This window comes from Acanthopagrus latus, chromosome 23 (genome assembly GCF_904848185.1).
Source record: "Acanthopagrus latus isolate v.2019 chromosome 23, fAcaLat1.1, whole genome shotgun sequence".
Classification (NCBI taxonomy): domain Eukaryota; kingdom Metazoa; phylum Chordata; class Actinopteri; order Spariformes; family Sparidae; genus Acanthopagrus; species Acanthopagrus latus.
Window position 1 is genome coordinate 7,787,485 of NC_051061.1, and position 19,771 is coordinate 7,807,255.

The following is a 19,771-nucleotide window of genomic DNA, read 5'->3' on the forward strand; positions in this document are numbered from 1 at the left end:
TATTATTGCACCAGAATAGTTGCAGTATTTTGAATGTTGTCATGCACAAACATTACTATGGGTTCCTAGAAGAGGTGTGAATGGTCCACAGAAAACACATCCGTTTTCTCATACTGGCCAGTGTTGCAGCACTGTATTCCGCTGAAACACTCTCTTTTAGATCCAGCTCTTTAAGACCCCCCTCCCAAAAACACAATCCTCTCTGATTGGTCAGCTCACACACACCTGAGCCAGAACCACTCACAACAACAGAGTAGCTGTGCTGAATCAATTCTTACGTGCTAAACTAGCCGCTAGGCATAAATGATGCAAATGTGTGGCATGGTGACATCATATGATGATTCGCTTAACAGAAACTGAACTGACGTTCACAGTGGCAGGATCAGTGCCAAGGCTGTCGTATCCGGCAACACTAGTCTGTAAAAGTGTGACTTATAATAATAAATATAGTGTGAATAATAATGATACAAATATGATTCGTTTGTAGAAACAACATCATCTTAATAGCTCTTTTTTTTCAGTGGATTTGGTCTGTGGTCCTCTGCACATCACACGTCATTTAGCAGGAGATTCTTTCCACCATCGGGGTTCCTCCACCCCCAACAAATGAAGCATCTTCACGGCTTGCACTCCAGTGTGCACTTATCTGATGCAGTGAAGTGGAAGCTCCAGCGTCACATCTTTTCACATTGTCGAAACGAGTAGTGACACCCCTACAGGTTTCTCCCACAGCCTCCGCATCAGTGAGTTCACAGTGTGTAAGCTGTATTGAGTAAACTTGTGCAGTTTTCCTCTAAGATTTGTACAAAAGAACAGCCTTCTCCTTTCCTGTAATAAGGACATAGTGTATGAGAATGCTGCGTGACTCTTCGCTGTCTAATGCACACAGTCAGACAGTGGTACTGAATGCCTTTGGCTTCCTTTCCATAAATTGTGTTTTCTTAAAAGAATACTTTGACATTTTGGAGCGTTCAGCCTATTTCTTTGCTTAAAGTTAAGATAAGATTGACACTACTCTCAAGCCTGTACGGTAAACATGAATCTACGCAGCCAGCAGCCGCGTAACTTAGCTTTGCATAGAGACTGGAAACAGAGGGGAACTGCTAGCCTGGAGGATCGAACACAAACACTTCAGATCCGAAACAGAGAAGTCAAAGGGCGCAGGGCTGGAATCAAATGCTGTAAGATGCATACGCTCAAGGAGAAAATAGTATATTGAGAAAAGTCTAGTGTTAGTGTCTTGGCTCATAGTTTAAAATGTGCTTTATATTAAGTAAACCCAAGATTAATTATACTTTACTCTCCCCAAACATACAACAGCATAACAGCTGTATATTCATCCTCCGTAAGATGTGTTCCGAGCTGGTGCCATCAAGTGGAAAATGTGAGTAATGCAAAATTATACAGCAGCACTGCTGCCGCTGAGGAATTTAAAGCTCCAAGCCTTGTTCTAATTTCGGTAAGTTATATCACAGTCTGAATCAAAACAGCCAATACTATGCCAACATGTCTGAAACTGTCTTAATATGACGTCTAGGAGTTCCTTCTTGAAAATGTGCACAAAGTATTTGGTCAGCGGGTGGCCCGCAGTGTAGAAAGACATTTCATGTGTCCATTGACCACCATCCCACCCTCAGCAATCAGGTAATTAGTGTTACCTTCTCTTAACCTTCTCTTATCCTTTGCTCTTTCTCTCTCTTAACCTCCTTTTCTCCTACATTGCTCACCATTCTGCCTTTCGCTCTCTCCCTCTCTCTCTGTCTTCCGCCCACCCATCTCCGCCTTACAGGTCCACAGGCACCAGATCAGGTCCCTGTAGACTCAGACACCACAGCTCTGCGAGTACACACTTCTCCTAATGAGGGTTTGCAGTCCCTTTTCAACTGCACTACTGGCGCTATGGTGGATAGGCCTGTAGATCGATTTAGTTGTGAAAGAGCATGTGTGTGTGTGTGTGTGTGTGTGCGCGCGTGTGCGTGTGCGCGTCTGTGAATGGGTAGATAGACACACAAGGGCAATTTCCTGTACAGGGACTTCATGGATTGCTTGACCTATACAGGATATTTTCAAAGTGACGTGATGAAGTAATGAATGGCTTTTGGTTTTGTTGTGTTAAATGTGGAAGACTGTTGACTGTCTACCGAGTGTGGCAAGTTGGTCTAGACAGGAAGTAAAAGATGGGGACATTGTTCATTTACTTTCAGAATTAACATTATGCCACCACGTAGCCTGAAATTAACACTCAACAGACTCGAAACGCCACCCCACCATCTTCTGCAACCACAGAGAGATGCTCTGATGCTCATAGCTCATTTTTCAATCTGCTATGTTAGTACTATACTGAAAAACTCTAGCTGACCCACAGCCTCGCCTCCTTGGTTCCAGTGAGCCGACTCTGTTACCTGGTGCATGCAACACTGTTTTGTACTTCATATAGCATTTCAGAAACGGAGTGTCAGGCCTACCTGATGTTGTAGACTTGCTCAGATTGTGTTTACTCTGTCATTTCCTCTTGATTTTTTTGTATCTCTACTGTGGTTGAGTAGGCTACGTAGTTAGATACATGCTAAATAAAGCCACACAGTTATGTCTGTGACACTACTACCAGCTAATAAAACATGGAATCACTTCACATGTTAATATAAATCATTAATCCCCATAAATCTCAAATAGGTTATCATCTGGCAAAAGAGACATCTCAGTGTATAAAAACTGTCCAGGGTAACTAATATGTCTCTCACTCTCAAGTAAATACATTTAGAGGCTGACGGGATTTCTCTTGGTTTTGTAAACCTTAATAAGATGTAAACACAAATATGGAAATCACCTTATTAACTTGAACACCAAGCAATAACACACAGACTGATTTTCAATTTTATTTTCATTTTTTATTTTTCAATTTTATTTTCAATTTCATTTTCAATTTTATTCTCAATTTCATTTTCAAATTTGTTTTCAATTGTATGTCCAGATTCATTCCAATTGTATTTCAAGATTCATTCCAATTGTATGTCCAAATTAATCTCCAAATTATTTTCCAGAGGGGCGGCTGTAGCTCAGCGGGCAGAGCAGGTCGACTAGTGATCCGAAGGTCGCTAGTTCAAATCCTGGCTCAGGGCAAGGCTGAGCTGCATGTTGAAGTGTCTTTGAGCAAGATACTGAACCCCACATTGCTCATCAGTGAGGGCCCTGCGATGAGCTGGCGACTTGTCCAGGGAGTACCCTGCCCTCGCCCTGAGACAAGGCTGGGATTGGCTCCAGCAGCAACACCCCATGACCCCATGGAAAGGGATAAGCGGTTACGGACAATGACATGACATTATTTTGCAGATTTATTTCCAAATTCAACTCTGAATTTATTTCCAAATGAGTTTCCAAATTCATTTCCAAGTTCATTTTCAAGTTTATTTTCAATTTGTATTGTTTTTTTTGTGGGAACCGGAGCACCCGGGGAAAACCCACGACCCTGATCAAAGGGGTCACTCTGGCGTTTTTGGGAGAGTCTCCTCAGGGACTTGATCTTCCTCTGGGGAGTTCAGGGGCCGGTGCGTTATCAGTGGACTTCAGGGAGCAATTTTGCTGCTCCACTGACTCATCCTCGCACTCCATTGGCTCTTCCTCACACTTCTCCTCACGCCTGGTTCTCGCATCACCTGTGATCTCTTGCGGCTGGACACTGATCTCCTTTGCCATGTTTTGGCAAAGAGTGTCCAGCACAGCCCTCAAGTTGTTGATCACATGCGAGGCCACCAACACTGTGTCTGCGTGAGCCTTAACTTCCTTTTCAAGCTCACGCTGAAGAGTGTCAGCCTGCTGTCTGACAGCGATGACATCAGTTTGGTATCTTTGGCTTATCTCAAACTGCGAAACGCTGATTTCCTCCAGTTGGAGCTGAGCGTTGTAAGCCTGCTGTCCATAAGTGATGATGTCGTTTTCATACCTTTGGCTGATCTCATGGTATGACAAACATGTCTTTTGTAGTTCCTCTTGGAGTAGACGATTCTTTTCTCTCTCTGCATGGAGCGCAGCTGGGAAATTGTCCTTGTGGCTGAGCAGCTCCTCGTAATCCGTTTGAAGGCGTTTGTACTGCTGGACTCCATATTCAAGCTCACGCAGAAGGCTGTCAACCTGGTGTCTGGCATTGATGACTTCGGTTTCATACCTTAGGGTGATTTCGTTGTGTGAAGCTTTCATCTGCTCCAGTTCATCTTGGAGGAGCTTGGTCCTGTCCTTGTCCACCTGGAGCTCTGCTCCGGACTTGTCTGTGTTGATTATTTGGGAAAATTCGACTTCCATATAATCTTCTTGAAGGTCTGTCTTCTTCTTCTTTCTCTTTGCGTTGTTTCTCACCTGGTTGGCATCACCTGTTGGATCACTGTACTTTGTACTTTGTATATTGTACTTTTGAGGCTTGTGAATGTCCATTTCATCCAGCCTATTGTCTTTTTCCAACTGGGCTCTTGCCTGAGCCAACTCTTGGCGAAGCTGTACTGTTAATTTCTTCTCGTTGATGTATTTGGTTTTCTCTTCAACCAACTTGTTCTTCAGGTCCGCATTTTCTTTAGAAAGTGCTCGGCACCTGTTGGACAGCCTCTCGCGAGAACCGTTTCTGAGTCGCTGCTTTGAGGTCCTCTGGATACCTTTTGAGTTCCTCACAGACAGCATGTTTTTCGCTGGCATTTTCTCAGAATAATGCACAGTATTCCTCTGATAGATAAATGCCTTCTGATAGATGTCTTCTGATGGACAGATATCACCTAATGAACAGATGTTGTCTGTATCAGTGATCTGCCTGTTGATCGTTCACTTTGCTTTCCCTCTCTGTCAGCAGTGTGACCTGTTGAGACGACTGAAAGTATAAAACGATGTGACAGTCTGAAGAGCTGCTGTGCCTTTTATAGCCCTGCTGACCTGCATCATGGAATCTTCGCTTTGATGATTGAAGGTTCCATTTTGTTTTGATTTTTTTGCTTTTTCACCCGGACAGTTCCATTTCTTCTGCCTTTGTTCTAAATGTTTACATTCAAAATCACATTCTGTGATTCACATCTAAACAACATGGCTGCCCACTAATTAGTGTGAATGCTGCAGGCATGAAATATTCAGCTATTTCTGCAAAGTTTTTCCCACTCATCCCGATGGGAAATTTCGTTCTGCTCCTTCTTCAGCATACATTCAGCTACAGAAACCATCCGACTATGAAAGTGTTCAGCTTATTGACTTTTCAGCTTTTTCAGATCTTCAAATCCTCTTCAAAACAGGCAGACTTTTAATCTCTTCTCCTGCCTCATACTTTGAGCTACAGACAAAATTTCAACTTTTGAAATGTTACATGACTTTTATTCATGTATGGAGTTTTTAAAATCTTTCACTGTTTTGAAATCATCTCAGTTTTAGTTACCTTTTTTCCTTTCTTGCAGAGAGTTAGATTGGAAGATTGATACCAGGCTACTGCCATGGTGTTTAACATTAGACTAATGCTAGATGCTATTTAGCTTAATTTAGTATAAATGTGTTAGTGTAATTTAGCACTATATTTTGTTTTAATCAACCCACTGCCTGACTGATTTTTGGCCAGGAAAAGTGCCTCCCTGAAGGCTCTACTGGCAGTCTGGCAACCCCACAATCAATTTCATGGTTTGGTTTCTGTCCAGATTAAACAAGAGTGATATGGCATGTTAATTTGTGAGGTATGAAAGTTCTGGTGGATGGATTTTGTGACCTTTGGAAAGAGCCAGGCCAGTTGCTTCCTCTGCTTCTAGTCTTTATGCAAAGGTAAGCTAACCAGCTGCTGGCTGTGGGTTCATATTGACCAGAATGTCATAGGAGAGATATTAATCTTTAAACCAGCTCTCTTTTTACTATTAGATTCATAACGGACACAAACAGCAGTGTCCTGCAGGAAAGCCTTGTACTTGTTTGCCTCAACTTTCCATCCCCGACCATCTTTCTGTGTGGACTAGAGTCAGGTTTGTGCATTTGTAAGGAATAAATCGCATCCTGTATTGATTCAGTAAGGAACAGTGCATTTCATTTTTCAACGTGGTATTAACACATCATTCAGGATATATACATATCGTACAGGACAATTTTGTGATCACTGGGAATAGTTTGCAACTTGAGATGTATAGTTGCAGCATGAAAAGTACTTGGTTAGGTTTAGGAAAATGTCATGGTTTGTTTTAATATTACTATTTTACCTCTTATGTAATTTATGTTACAAATGTATCAACATAATTAATATATGGTACATTATGCACATGACGTTACCTTACTACATTAGTAAGTCAAAAGAGCTTGCTGTTGACTTCTGGTTTCACACTGGATATGAACAGCGGTCTCCGGAACAAAAGTCCTGTCCTCGTTTAATCCACCGATCATCTGTTCCACCTCCCGATATGGTGTTGTTGCTCTTTAGGCTACTTCACCTGACTACCACTTAAACTGCAGTAATAATTTAAGTGATCTTAGGACAATTAAAAGTCAAGGTCACTTAAAGTTCAAAACAAAACAAGCATACTGTGCACACACACGTAGACGGACATACGTGGACTCACCAGCACACACACATTGTCCAGATGGGACAACCCAAGGGCATTCCAGAAAACGGCTGCAAATGGTGACTGATGCGGCAGAAGGTCTCGGGGACAGCTCACATGTCTCTCTCTCTCTATGTATTTATGCATCTATGTATTTATGCAAGGGCATGGCAGTTATCCTGGCCTTGGCTTGACACAGACAAGGAGCACACAGCAGCTGTTGAACCCGAGCGATTCCAAAACAGTGACCTAGCCAGCTGGTTGGACCCGTCCCCAGCCGGTTGCCTGTGGAGGGAGCTGAGAAGTTGGAGAGGAGGGGATACGGGAAGGAGACAGAGGTGGTCTGAGGGAACAGATAGACGTACAGTACGGAACAAAGTAGCCAGGATGTCACACCCTTGTCATCTTGCGTCGGTCTGCAACTTCACACTACGATGTTCTTTTAAATGTGCTGTAAGCCTTAATGTAACACCACAAAGTAATCTGTCACTGCATGAGATGAAAACAGAACAGAAGCAGCTCCGGAATGAATTATCTGGCTGTGAGTGTGTTTGCATGCATTTGACCAAGCGGCAAAACAAAAGAACATGACAGACAAAAACCCAGCGAAGTGCTGAAACTCTGATTGTTTATACACTTTAACTTCGCATGAGTGCATCTTATGAAACTTATCCTAAAGAACTCAATGGGGTACTTCTGTAATAGCAGCAAAGTCTGAGCCCATTACAAAAAGATAGCGAGATGGGTGATGAGGAATGATAGAGGTCAAGGAACAAGGTCAGGAGAGGAGGAGGAGGCGTGGAGACAAATGAGAGGAGGCCTGCAAAGCGGAGGAGGCGCAGCCAAGCAAAAACTCGCTGGGTAATTAAGGATTTCGGAGAAGGGACAAATCGGGAGGGAGGGTTGAAAAGGGAGGTAAAGTGGGGTCAAACAGGTGAGAAATGAAGGAATAGAAAAAGGCAGAGTGAGGGAAAAAGACGCTGAACACATGACAGATGAGCTGAGGTAGAAGGGGATCAGTACGAGTGGGGAAGACGAGCGAGGAAAGATTTCCTTTTTTTTCATACATGCTAAAAGAGGCTGCTGCGATGAAACTGACAGTCATTCAAACTGACACCTACAGCAGAGATGAAACCATGTCTGAGCAAGCATGACTGGACAAGAATAATCATCACACTTGCTGATGTGGCTTACAACATTTACCCAGACTCCTGTGAGACAAAACTCAATCAAATGTGGAGACGAGTGTCGTGACAACACGAGACAGTATCTGTGATTGGGAGCGATGCATATTTTAACAGATTATTACAGCAGCTATTCTACTATCTTGGCGAAAGCAAGCACAGAAAAATCTGGTTCAGTGTTGGATTTTTTTTTTTTATTCTGGTTCAGCTGAGATAGAGAGTTTGTTTGGTTTGCCTAAGCGTCAAAAGAGATTTGAAGATCAAGGCTTTGCCATTTAGGAGCTTTTGCGCTGCATAGTGTTTTGCGAGCGTGCAGATTCGTAAATGAGATTAGGGGGGATGTGTTCCTGCAGAAACACCAGATGCAGCGAAAGTGTGACAAATTATAGATTTTCAGTATCCCAAAACTAAGAACCTGACACTGTGCTACTGTGCAGTGCAAACATTAATTATTCCTTGCTGGGAACAGGCAGGGTAACCTTCAAAAATGGTACACGAATCCCTTAATTATGCATATCAGTGCTAAATGAAACATTAAGCCGTTGGGGATGTAGTTCTCCCGGCAAAACCTTCAGGAGAGCTCACAAAAATTGCAGCTTTTAAACACTTACCTGTTAAAAGCATCCCTCTTTTCTGTCTCTCACCTTCTCTGACATCCACAGAGACGCAATGAAGACACTATTATGTAGCATATGGCGAAACAGAAACCAGGGCATTTTGATGGAACTGGAGCTGCTGTGATATCAATTTCCCCCATTAATTTGCGATATCATGATGCATTAAGTTTGTGTGGTTAACCTCCCGACCAGTGACTGACGCATTTTTCCCAGGCTGGTTACTATTTCTATTATATATATGAATGAATGAATGAATTAATTAATGAATGAATTCCCCTAGACTTAAGCACCACCAAATAATGTTGTAGGGTATGTTGTATTTGGATTTTGTAATTGGATTTTGGTTTATGATACACATTTTGTGCAACAAAATAATCACAGATGAACACCACTTTGTGATTTTTGTAAGTGTAAATTCAATCACAAGAAGTAAAAAGCCAGTGCTAGGCAGTAAACTGACTATTTTGCGATCGCAATTACATAAACGTCACCCTCAAAATCTGTTATTAATAAATGATCATTTAAAAAAACAATAATTTCAACTGTCCTGTGTATTTAGTGGTAATTGGCATGTTTAGTGTGTTAACAAACTGCTGAACAGTTGACATGTTAAACATCAGCATGTTAACATTGTCATTATTAGCACCCATGATGCTCAAATTAGCATTAAATTGCTTGCAATTTGCAGATGGCTCCCTCAGGAGTTGGTGGAGACCAACAACAGAGCTAAATATTTGAATTTGAATATTTAATGTTGTAATACTAATGTCTCTCTAAACCAGCTACCCTACCAGTACTGCACCAAACAGCAGACAGACAATTTAGTGACTAGTTGGTGAACTTGGTGAAAGTCTTTACCAAATAAACAACCAGGCAGGCTATTCCCCTCTGGAGTTGGTGGAGACCAAAAGCAGAGCCAAAAGTATTAGACTTCCAGCTGTACTGCTAATGCTCTCTAATTCAGCTCCACTTGTAAAATAGCAACCTTTTGCTAATATGATCATAATATTGACTTTAACAGGTTATAATATATCAATGTTGTGTGTCCGTGTCCCTTCACTGCACCTAAGTGGCCAAAAAATCTGTGTGTGTTCAATTCCTAATCCAATGTTTCATCTGCATTCAAACAAATATTCTACTGTTATATTATTTAACATTGCAAATAGCATAATGCCATCAATCACAAAGACTGTGGTACACTTATGATACGATAAGTCTAACTTATTTATTTTATTTCAACAGACAAAAAAAAAAAAAAAAAATTGTCTTTTGAGGACATAATGGCTGAGCTGCACAGCACAGGGCGTCTAATAATGAAAGTTGTTGACATCAGTAGTAATAGTAAAATGAACTTAGTGCCAGAGCTAAAATATGGCCTATAGGCGGGGAAGCCAAGTCACCCCTATGTGTCATGTAGGGATTCGTCAGCACAGCAGGGGGGTCGGTGTGACTCACTGGGTTTTGTCACAGAGGTACTGCCATGCTAACAACTTTGGCCAGGCTGACAGTACCCTTGTAGTTGGAGAGAAGGTTAACGTTTGTCAAACGTCACATGGACGCTCATAATTGTGCTACTAACTGAGCTGATTCAGCTACTCAGCCGCGGGGTGCAAGGACAGGCTAGATCTGTCTGCATCTATTATCCACTGCCTCGTGGGAGGGGTGCTGATCTGAAGGCCATGGACCAAGTCTGCTTCACATCTGTCTGCACAACAGTCCTGCTGCACAGTGAGATATCCACCATCTGGAACACTGATGCCTTCCCTGACATCTTGATTGATACCACAGAATTTAGTTGACAACATGATAGCAGTGTACACATGAGATCTGATATATTTTTTCATGAATGTTTAATGACATAATGATGAAATATCCATGTGTAAAATGGGATGTGCTGCTTTCTATTAGGCCACACTGAAAGCAGATGGTTTCTAAATCACATTCATATTGCAGATGCATATTCATATTATTTGATTTCTGTCATTACCAAAACCAGACGAAAGCCTTACTCCCCATTTATATATCGACGCGTTTCCTCTCTCATTACCCTTTTGCTATTCCCAGAGAGGACCCAGTGTTGCAGAGCATTCACTTCCTTCAAAACACAACACAACTGAGGATTGCTCAGTACAACATCAGTCATTTACTGCTGGTTAGTGGTCATATGGAGCAGTTAGCTGTTTACATGCATTGCTCATTGGGGCCTTGACAGCAGTTTATGAATATGGCTATAACAGAAGCAATGAAGATAAAATATTTGGTTAAAATTTCATATTTAGTCCTTAGTTTTGAAACTGCAACCCTCTGATCTGAGTCCACCTCAACACTGTCACTCTGTGGACACTCAAAGAACTGCAGTTACAATACTAGTGGGCACAGGGGGAAGCTTGTATTAGAACGGGTGACATGATTATTTCAAGTTAACTTTAAATATTTGAGACAGCTAAACTATCTACACAAAAAGAAGCCCTTGGGCCAGGAGATTTTGTTGCATCTTCATCCATCGACACCTCACCTCTGGTTTAAATGAGGACTTTGATCTTTTAATTTCCCTCCCATGGTTATATGCAGGAAACCTATGGCTGGTCGAACCGTTGCTAATAAAATTAAAGGGACCTGTGTGTGGATACTCCTTGTATTACAATTTGTTATTATAAAATTATTTTTCTATCTACCACCTATCCCCCTGGGGTTTCATGAATGCGCACACAACTAATGAACTTCCTTTCCATCCCCCTTTTCTCCCAAAGACAGTTTGTCAGTCTTCAAATGTGCACTTCTAGTAGTCCTTCAAATTTAATTCCACAAACGTGTGAATTTGTGTATTTCAATTAAATGTGCAATATGGAAAAATTCAAAATGCCTGTTGCACTTTTAAAAACCATCTATAACCAGAAGATGCTTGTAAAGGTAACAGAATCACACCAGAGATTCTCACATTTGCAGTCAATGGCTTTATATGTAGGTAGAATTACAAAAAAAAAACAATTACACAAACAATACAAACAATATGCATAAACATATCTAGCATTAGATCATTTAAATAGGGAATAATATCCATAACTATCTTCACAGTACAGGTAGCAGCCAGCAACATATATTAGAGCAACAAAGGGTGACTTGTGCAGTAATACATTTCATCGGTCTGGTTAGCATGTTGGTTAGTTGGTTAGCGGAAGGCAAAATGTCAGAACCCAGATTCACCTGAGCTTTCCAGCCTCATGAAGGGGAATTAGCCTAAAAGCAGCCAAATATGTAACGTCTAAAAGTCTAGGAAAAATAAAGTTTTGACATGTTTCCAATATTTCTGTGCAGCAATGATTGAGCTGCGAGAGCCGAGCGATGGCGACGGCTCATCAGGTATACTGTGTGTGAGCTTTATTTATTGCAGGAGAACTCATTGAAAGTCAATGCTGGTTCAATATCTCTTTGAGATTGTGGCAACACTTTATTATAACCTTATTAATAATTACCTCTAATAATAAACGGTACATTTATAGTTACTTACATGTAGGTTAATAGTTATTTGACTGTTAACAAACAATGAAATACTTTATAAACCATTTATTAGGTTTCCATAGTATGCTTATTTTCAGGTTCATCAGCTTATTTTGGGTGTTTACTAGGAAATGTTTGCATGGTTTAATATTCAAATACACATTATTTTTCTTAAACTGTCCATTGCTGCAGCACCTCTAATCACCCTCTAACTCCTTTAGTGCCTGTCTCTTTAAGCCCACCCTCCTGAAGAGCCTGGTCTGCTCCAATTGATCAGCACTCACAGGCCTGAGCAGGCACCGCCCACTGCGCTTCTCTGCCGGTGTTTGTGCAACCATGGCTACGCTTAAGCACAGTTTCCTGTATACGGGCTATGTTGTACATTTCCCACGTTTTGACAGTTTCACAGTATTTATATAGCACCTCTGCTCTCTACAAAATGGGACCTTTAGGCAATGTAAAGTATTTTAAACGTCGGTGGCAACATAACATCAACAACAGCTTGATACATGGTTTAAAAGGCATTTTAATGTTTAATAACAGTCAAACTGCTATTAACCAAAGTTTTATTAACTATAAATGTACCCTTTATTAATGCTGGTTATGATAAAAATGTTCTTTGTTAAGTGACTTCTTGTTTTTCTGTGCTTCTTTCTTCAACTTCACTCTGTTCAGGCTCATGAGGTTTAATATGGTTTGTGAGGGTAACACTGTCTTAATCAGGTAACCCCTAAAGCATGAGAGCTACATCTTATATTAAGTTACACAACAATTTGTTCTTTCTGTTGGCAGAGCGCAGGGTGTAATGTGTTATATTAAAGGCTGTGAGTGTTGGATCTGGGATACTTTCAACCGCTTTCAACTGTTTCTTACAGTTTCCTGCAGAATTTGATTCGTGGCATGTGTCGCATGGTCAATATCAGCGAGCTGAGGGTGCCTTTTCGTCTATTTCACTTTCACTCTCAACCTTCATGCAGTAAACTAACTACCGGATTTTGAATGCGGACTGCACAGGAAGTTACCATCTGTGCTATACGATAACCATGCCAACTCCCAACAGTGTGACTGTAGCCAAGCGGAGGGAAATGAAGGCACAGAGGTGTATTGTATATCAAACACTCTCTGGTGGCTGTTAAAGGACTCAAGCAGGTTGTTATTAAGTTGACAGTACAGCATATGGTCAACTTTATGTTTTAAAAAAAAGTGTGGATGTGCAGTTGTTTAGAATTACCCACATGGCAACTGAAATTTCAAAAACATTGTATAACAAGATGATCTCCCTGTGGAGCTGGTAACACAGGCCAAGAGGCACAACTTATGTCATATAACAGGGCTGTGACACAGTTCACTTATATAAGAGCCTACATTGTTGGATATTTCCAACCAAGAAAATTGTTGTTTTGTTGTCAAAAACCTTTATAAAAGGACAAGGATTGTCTGGAAAATGATATTATATCACCTTGAAACTGTTCCTTGTGTTGTCTTCTTGCCCTTTGTGACACACACTTTTGTAATCAACAAATGTCAACTTTCATATACACAGGAATAACTGTATTTATAATGAACTGATCCCAGTCCTGATATAGAGACACTTTTATATCACTCTAAATTGTATAAACTCTGTGGCATCAATCACCTGCTGTATGTCGTATTACAAATGGAATGATAATATATATGGTTCGGTTAAGTAGGCGAACACAGAGGAGTTCAACAGAAACAGTAAAGACAAATATTACAGGCATAAAAGGATCACTGATGGGAAATTAAACTACAGGCTGACAAGTAACAAAAAAATATGTAATTAAAACAAATCATAAAAGTGCAAAATTTAAATATGATTGACATTAAAAGACTCTCCAAGACCATCATATTTTCCATCGTTCAGCATCCATTGAATTGAATATATTAAACACATCTATGCAAAAGAGCACGCTAAGATTAATTTCATTGTAGTCAGCCGCACAGCAGAAACCATGTGTGAAACCTGATATGTGATGAACAACAGCTTAATTCCTTATTAAATAACTGAAGTGACGAACTAAAATCTGGATTAAATTAAAACTGTAATACTGGAAGGACCCAGCTTAAAAAGGTAAAGGGGTATTTTCTACAAAAGTACTAAATAAGCTGGATGCACTAATGTGCAAGAGGTATTTAAATGTTGTATGTGGTTTAATTACAGCTATTGGATTAATGCTGTGGAGTAGAAAGTTTTTGGGGTAGAAATTTGATCAGCAGAGAAAGACTCTCTATGTTTCATTGACTGTACAAACTGAATAAACAAACTGACCTTAAAGGACAACATGGTCTCATGCCGTTTTACTTTGTTTACATCTGGCGGACGCTGCCAACTTTCTAGCTCCAAACAGGGTTCTGGGGACCTTATATTCTTCTGGGAACAGTTCGTTTATTCAGTTTAAAAAAATGTATATTCTTAAGTTTGTTTTATCACCCTATTAATACTGTAAATATATCAAAACTTTGAGTTTAAATTTCTTCACCAAAACAACACAGTGCCCCTTGAAATGTGGTGAAATATCTATGTTATTGTGTATTAAGAATCAATTCAGTTGGGTTGCACCAAATCTAAATATATCTTTTTACATTTAACTTCTTTCAAGGTGAACTATGTAGTTTTGGAGAAGAATGTCTAATCAGAAGAGAAAGATCTTTATTGATTCATTTTCAAGACTGAATAAACAAACTGACCTTAATGAACAACGCAATGTCATACTGTTTACTTTATAGCTAGAAAGGTGGCAGGCTCTGGCAAATAAAAACAGTATTTTGTGGACTTTATTTCTCTCAGAGAAAAGCTTGTTTATTCAGTTCTGGAAAGTATATTTTTGAGTTTGTATCATTACTTCATTAATATTGTAAATATTACCAAAACTTCATAGTGCCCCTTTAAATGGATATATGACTTTACATAGATGTATTTCTAAGAAGGCAACATTCATTTAAGTCAGCTGAATAGTATTCATAAACCAACTGGATTTTAAGCAGGAAATTATATTTAAATTAGGAATTTTCAGGACTAACGGATCAGATATCAGTCATAGCTTACAAACACCATCAGCTTCAGTGCTTGTGTGTTACTTATGTACAGAAATAAAACAAAGAAAGACTACAATGGAAGTGACCTTTGCGAACACTCGGCGACTCTGCTGCCCCCTCGGGGTTAGACGTTCCTGCCTCCATTGATGACGTTACCTCCAGGAGGGGCGATGTGGATCGAGTCCAGGATGGGCCGCAGAATCTGGCCGAACGGTCTGGAGGCAGAGGGAGGAGATCTGATATTGTAAACTGAATCCTGACACAATGATTTCACGTTTATTTAGGCCTGGACTGTATTTTGAAACCCTAGTCATATTCTACTGCATATTAACATACTGTATATTTTTTCTCTTTACAACTTATTTCCTCCCTTTCCTCCTTGAGTGATGTCACTCACTGGATGCTGCATTGTGGGTAATCTAGGCGCCCAATTTTGAAAAGGAATAAGGATGCGTGGAATAAAAAAGGCTGTATCTCTGGTTCTTCTGATGAATGCAATAGAGTTCTAGGAGTGCAACGCTATCTACCAGTGGACTGCTTTTCAAAACCCAGAGCCCACATTACCCACAATACATCCCATACACTGGTGTGTCTAGGGCCGGATTACATGGACAGATTACTTGAGGCAGGCTGTATTTTTTTTGGCCACATTATTATCATTATACTCATGAATTTAATTTGGTATATAGTTTAGCTTATATGGCATGTGCCAAGTATGCCTACTTTTGGATCGAGGAAAAAACTTTTGAAGGCAGGTTTGGACACATATCTCGGCAGCTACAGTATAAATTCCAGGCCTTGTCGTTATTACAGCAACAACTACTGGTGGCTGTTTTCTCTTAAAAGCAGCAAAGTCGCACTGACTCTGTGGCAGAACTCGTGTCTTCCATGTGACGGCTACAAAGACCTCAGTGTGCCTACTTCATAACAGTTCACCGCTTGGCGCACTCACGTTGAGAGGACCTCGGATGGAAGGTCGGTGATGTAGGAGGGGATGGACCTGCCCGTCAGGAACTGAGCCACCTCGTTGGTGAAGGTGTTGCAATTGTGCTCAAACAGACGATACCTGTCACCTCTGAACCAGGGAAGAACGGAAGGAGTTGGTGCATCAGATAACAGCCTTTATGCATTTTGACAACAACAACAAATCCTAACGATTAGATGGATTAATGATTTTAACACATGTGTCTGTTTTAGGACATCTTATTGAGTGTATAAACAACTGCTAGATTTCCTATATGAAGGAAGGGGAAGTGAAAAAGGGAATTGATGACAGCTACTCAACCTGTATGTGCTTTCTCCCAGGGAAGAGAGGTAATCCATGAAGATCTCCTCTGACACTTCCGTCTCTCCCAGCTCTACCACTGTGTCTGGAGGGCCGAGCATCGTCCCACCCTGACAATCACAGCAGACCTGACCGTTATATATGAGCTAGCTAATCTGTGACGTTTCGTTTCTCCAATTACCGTCTCTGAAGAGGTGAGAAGGAGCCTCATATGTCTGAGAATGAGCTGATTTGCACCCTGTGATCGGGCAAACTTGCAGCACAGTTGGAATGGCGTTTGGCAGCTCAAACATGTTCAGCTATCTCAAACATCAAACAGCAGGTTTTATCAGTCTGTCTGAATGTCAGAGCGATGGCTTTGCAGAGCTGCTGTTTTGCAAATATCATGTAGAAAGAAATGAATGTCAGAGGTTAATTTGGCAGTTTTCTTACATTTCATTGCTGCCTGTTCTACTTTAGTAAGCACTGATTGTTAAAGTACAGTACATCATTTTGATCTATCTTGATTCAAAAGACCAAAACCAACCATGCATTTATTCTATAACTAACATCAATATATGAAATAAGTTTATTCTGTGTAACCAAACCTGATCTATCACTCCTCTGTGCCACAGAGCTCTATTGTTGGACAAGGAATCCTTAAACACACATGAGTTAATTCATTATCATGAACATGGAGCTGAAGTTTTTTTCAAGTTAACTCTGCATCCACACCATACTGCTGCTAGAACTACTCATCCCAGCTTATCAAAGGGACAAATTGTTAACAGTGGCCACCTGTCACAATGGAAAAAACAAATATGAAGCTGTATATCAGCAGAGTAACTGCTAACTGTTTCTAACTGTGGCTCTCAATAGCTACTTAGCCCCATTAGCCATGCAGCTAGCGGTGCAAACTGATGTTTAAACCTCTGAGACAGGAGCTGTGGACCAGGATGGAAGACTAGCTGGTTAGCATGCTAAATTCAGCAGATATTTCTGAATCACAATACGTATAACGTCAAAACTATTATTTCTCCTTCTGATTAAAAATCTGATTTTATTTCTTTTTTGAATGTCTTTATATAAAATTCTCCAATATTTCACCATTAAATCATGGCTGCAAATTGCATACAAAAATGACTATTTGCTCTTTTTTGCATTCGATGAAAATGTTAATGCCCAGCAATTTTTTTTGCTTTTCCTTATTGTACATATTTGTAACACAGACAAGGGGGGGGAGTCAAAAAGTGGTGACAGACACATGGTAGGTTTTGATCTTTTGATGCGATCTTTAGAACACCAACCTTAAAAACCACATAAACTAAGGCAGGCGTAATTCAGGCAAATTTAAACCGTCATCACAAAACAGCCCGTGGGAGCATGTCAGAGCATGTGAATCACTAATTCTGTGATATGCTGAGAGGCCTCAGTATATGGCAACATCTCAAAGGAATGAACTAGAAACCTGACACCATGTCTTGCACATGGCAACATTCTAATGAGGCTTTCATAAACACACAAACCCATTTGAATTTTTAGAGATTTAGCTGAGGCAGGATGGCGCACTGACAGCTGGAACACATAATCTCAAACCGGGAGAAGTGTTCAGGTATTTAAAGGCCTCTCTGCGCTAATGCTCGGTTTGCAGGCATTTCCTTCACGGGCTTGTTTGACGAGACTCGTGAAAGTCGGTCTGCTTGTTACAGACTTACCGGTGAACAGCTGGAGATCCCCTCCCCTCCGAAGAAGAATTCATCACCGTATGCCACTATAGCTGTGTGCCTGCAGGGGGAGAAAAAAGCCCAAAATTATCACAGGGGTAAATTCAGGTCAGAACAACTCAGTGTTTCTCAGATTTATTTAAAAAATGGAACTCAGTGCCTCTGCCAAATAACAAGTCCCAAATCAGTTGGCGAACTATAGGACTACATTATTACAGTAATAATATATTAAATGCTCTTAATCAAGCATGAATTGTATCTGAGCCATAGATTTGTCAGTTTATATCTGATGTTTTATTTTAAAGCAGAATGTTGCTATTTACTTTTTTGGAGTATCCACTATCCTACAAGTCCCTTTGTCTAATTATATTAAGTATTAAGTATTCATTAATTTTTGTGTTTCTGAAATCACTTTAAAAAACAAAACAAATCAAAGCAGCTAAATCTAGACAGAATTAGACACTCAGCTGGCAGCTGTCTTCGGTCGTTTCCTATGTTTTAAAGGTGCTCTTTGTAGTTTGGGGGAAGAGATTTTAATCAGTGGAGAAAGATCTTCATTTCAAATAAACAAACTCATGACTGAATCAGCTGAATAAACAAACTGACAACACAGTTTCATAATGTTCCCCTTTGGTTATATGTGGCGGACCCTGCCACCTTTCTAGCTTCAAACAGTGTTCTGGGGACCTTATTTTCCTCTGAGAACAGCTTGTTTACCCATTGATGATAAGATAAGTATTTCTGAGTTTGTAATACTACCTCATTAATAATAATAACAATAACAGCTGAGTTTGAAATTCATCTCCAAAACGTCATAGTGCCCCTTTGAAGATGATATTTAATGCCTGTGTTAACTGCTCTGGGACCAGAAATAGGTCACAGGCCTACACCTGCTGGACCCACACATACACTTACATGAGAAACTATGTTTTCATGACTAAGGAGGTCTGACTTTTAGGTCACAGGCAATACATCTGTCAAAATAAAAGCAAAAAAAAAAAAAAAAGATTCATACCAGATACCGTCCAGCTGCTTTCCTGTAACAAGAAGGTAAAGAGTAGTGAGAAGATGGTAGGAGGTACAAGATGATCTACCCCAATAACGACCTTTGAGCTGCTCCTTAGGACATAAATCACACTCGCTTTATAGTTTATTTGCAAAATAAATGATTATAATAACAGCTAGGATCTGAATAACTTAGTCATATATCAGTATTCTATACTGTTACAACTGTATAAAGGCGGCTGTAAAATGTCACAAGCCAGAGAAGGCATCACCACCCGGTATTTGTTGTTATTACTTATTTGTCCCCGAGGCCAGACTGCATCGGATTTTTTCTACCTGTACTTACCCAACATGATAGGACTGAGGCTGCGGGCCATTCCTCGCGATAAATCATAAATATATAGCTGTACATTGTATCGCGTGGCGCTCTTATCCATAATGTAAAACCAAAAATAGCTTGTGTTTTATTTTTCTGTCGGCTGGCTAAGCTAGGGACACTTAACGGCACAGCTGACTGGGCGGTTCTACAAATGATGTCATCGCGTTGAGATACACGTAAAACATTTCCGCCTCCACCGCCTTCAAAATAAAATGTTTAGTGCGAAACGAGCGCGCGGTACATCGTACGCCTCCCTCGGAGATGGCCTTATTTTGAAAGAAACGTTGTATCTTTTCCGGTATCACCCGCTATCTCTAAATGACTTGACACAATTTCGTTGGTTGGTTTGTGTGTCACGACCGAAGAGCTTTTGACGGAGAAACTAGCAACTCATGACATAATCAGCTAAGACAAAGTCTTTGTGTGCACAAGACTATAATGTTATCAATCTAATGCCCCGCAGTTCAGTGCAGTGGAAGAAGAAGAAGAGAAAGAAAACATTTG

At 40.4% G+C, this 19,771-nt stretch overlaps 1 protein-coding gene across 1 annotated transcript; it reads right to left on the reverse strand.

The window, feature by feature from the left end:
* Positions 1–12,346: 12,346 nt before the first annotated feature.
* LOC119014504 (desumoylating isopeptidase 1-like) lies at positions 12,347–19,410 on the reverse strand. The gene is made up of 6 exons (XM_037089738.1): positions 19,235–19,410; positions 18,899–18,920; positions 17,875–17,944; positions 16,181–16,290; positions 15,848–15,970; positions 12,347–15,110 (listed from the first exon to the last, which is right to left on the reverse strand). Exons 1-6 carry the CDS (start codon positions 19,323–19,325, stop codon positions 15,020–15,022), a joined length of 507 nt encoding a protein of 168 aa, XP_036945633.1. The 5' UTR covers positions 19,326–19,410; the 3' UTR covers positions 12,347–15,019.
* Between the last annotated feature and the right edge of the window lie 361 nt (positions 19,411–19,771).

What these genes read in the sequence shown, in the direction of transcription:
- LOC119014504 (XM_037089738.1), bottom strand. Translation starts at nt 19,325, where the DNA reads ATGGATAAGAGCGCCACGCGATACAATGTACAGCTATATATTTATGAT. An exon ending in AAGCAGCTGGACGGTATCTG is followed by an intron (nt 17,945 to 18,898) that starts GTATGAATCTTT and finishes CTCCCCCTGCAG; the next exon opens with GCACACAGCTATAGTGGCAT. An exon ending in CCATCCGAGGTCCTCTCAAC is followed by an intron (nt 15,111 to 15,847) that starts GTGAGTGCGCCA and finishes CTCTGCCTCCAG; the next exon opens with ACCGTTCGGCCAGATTCTGC.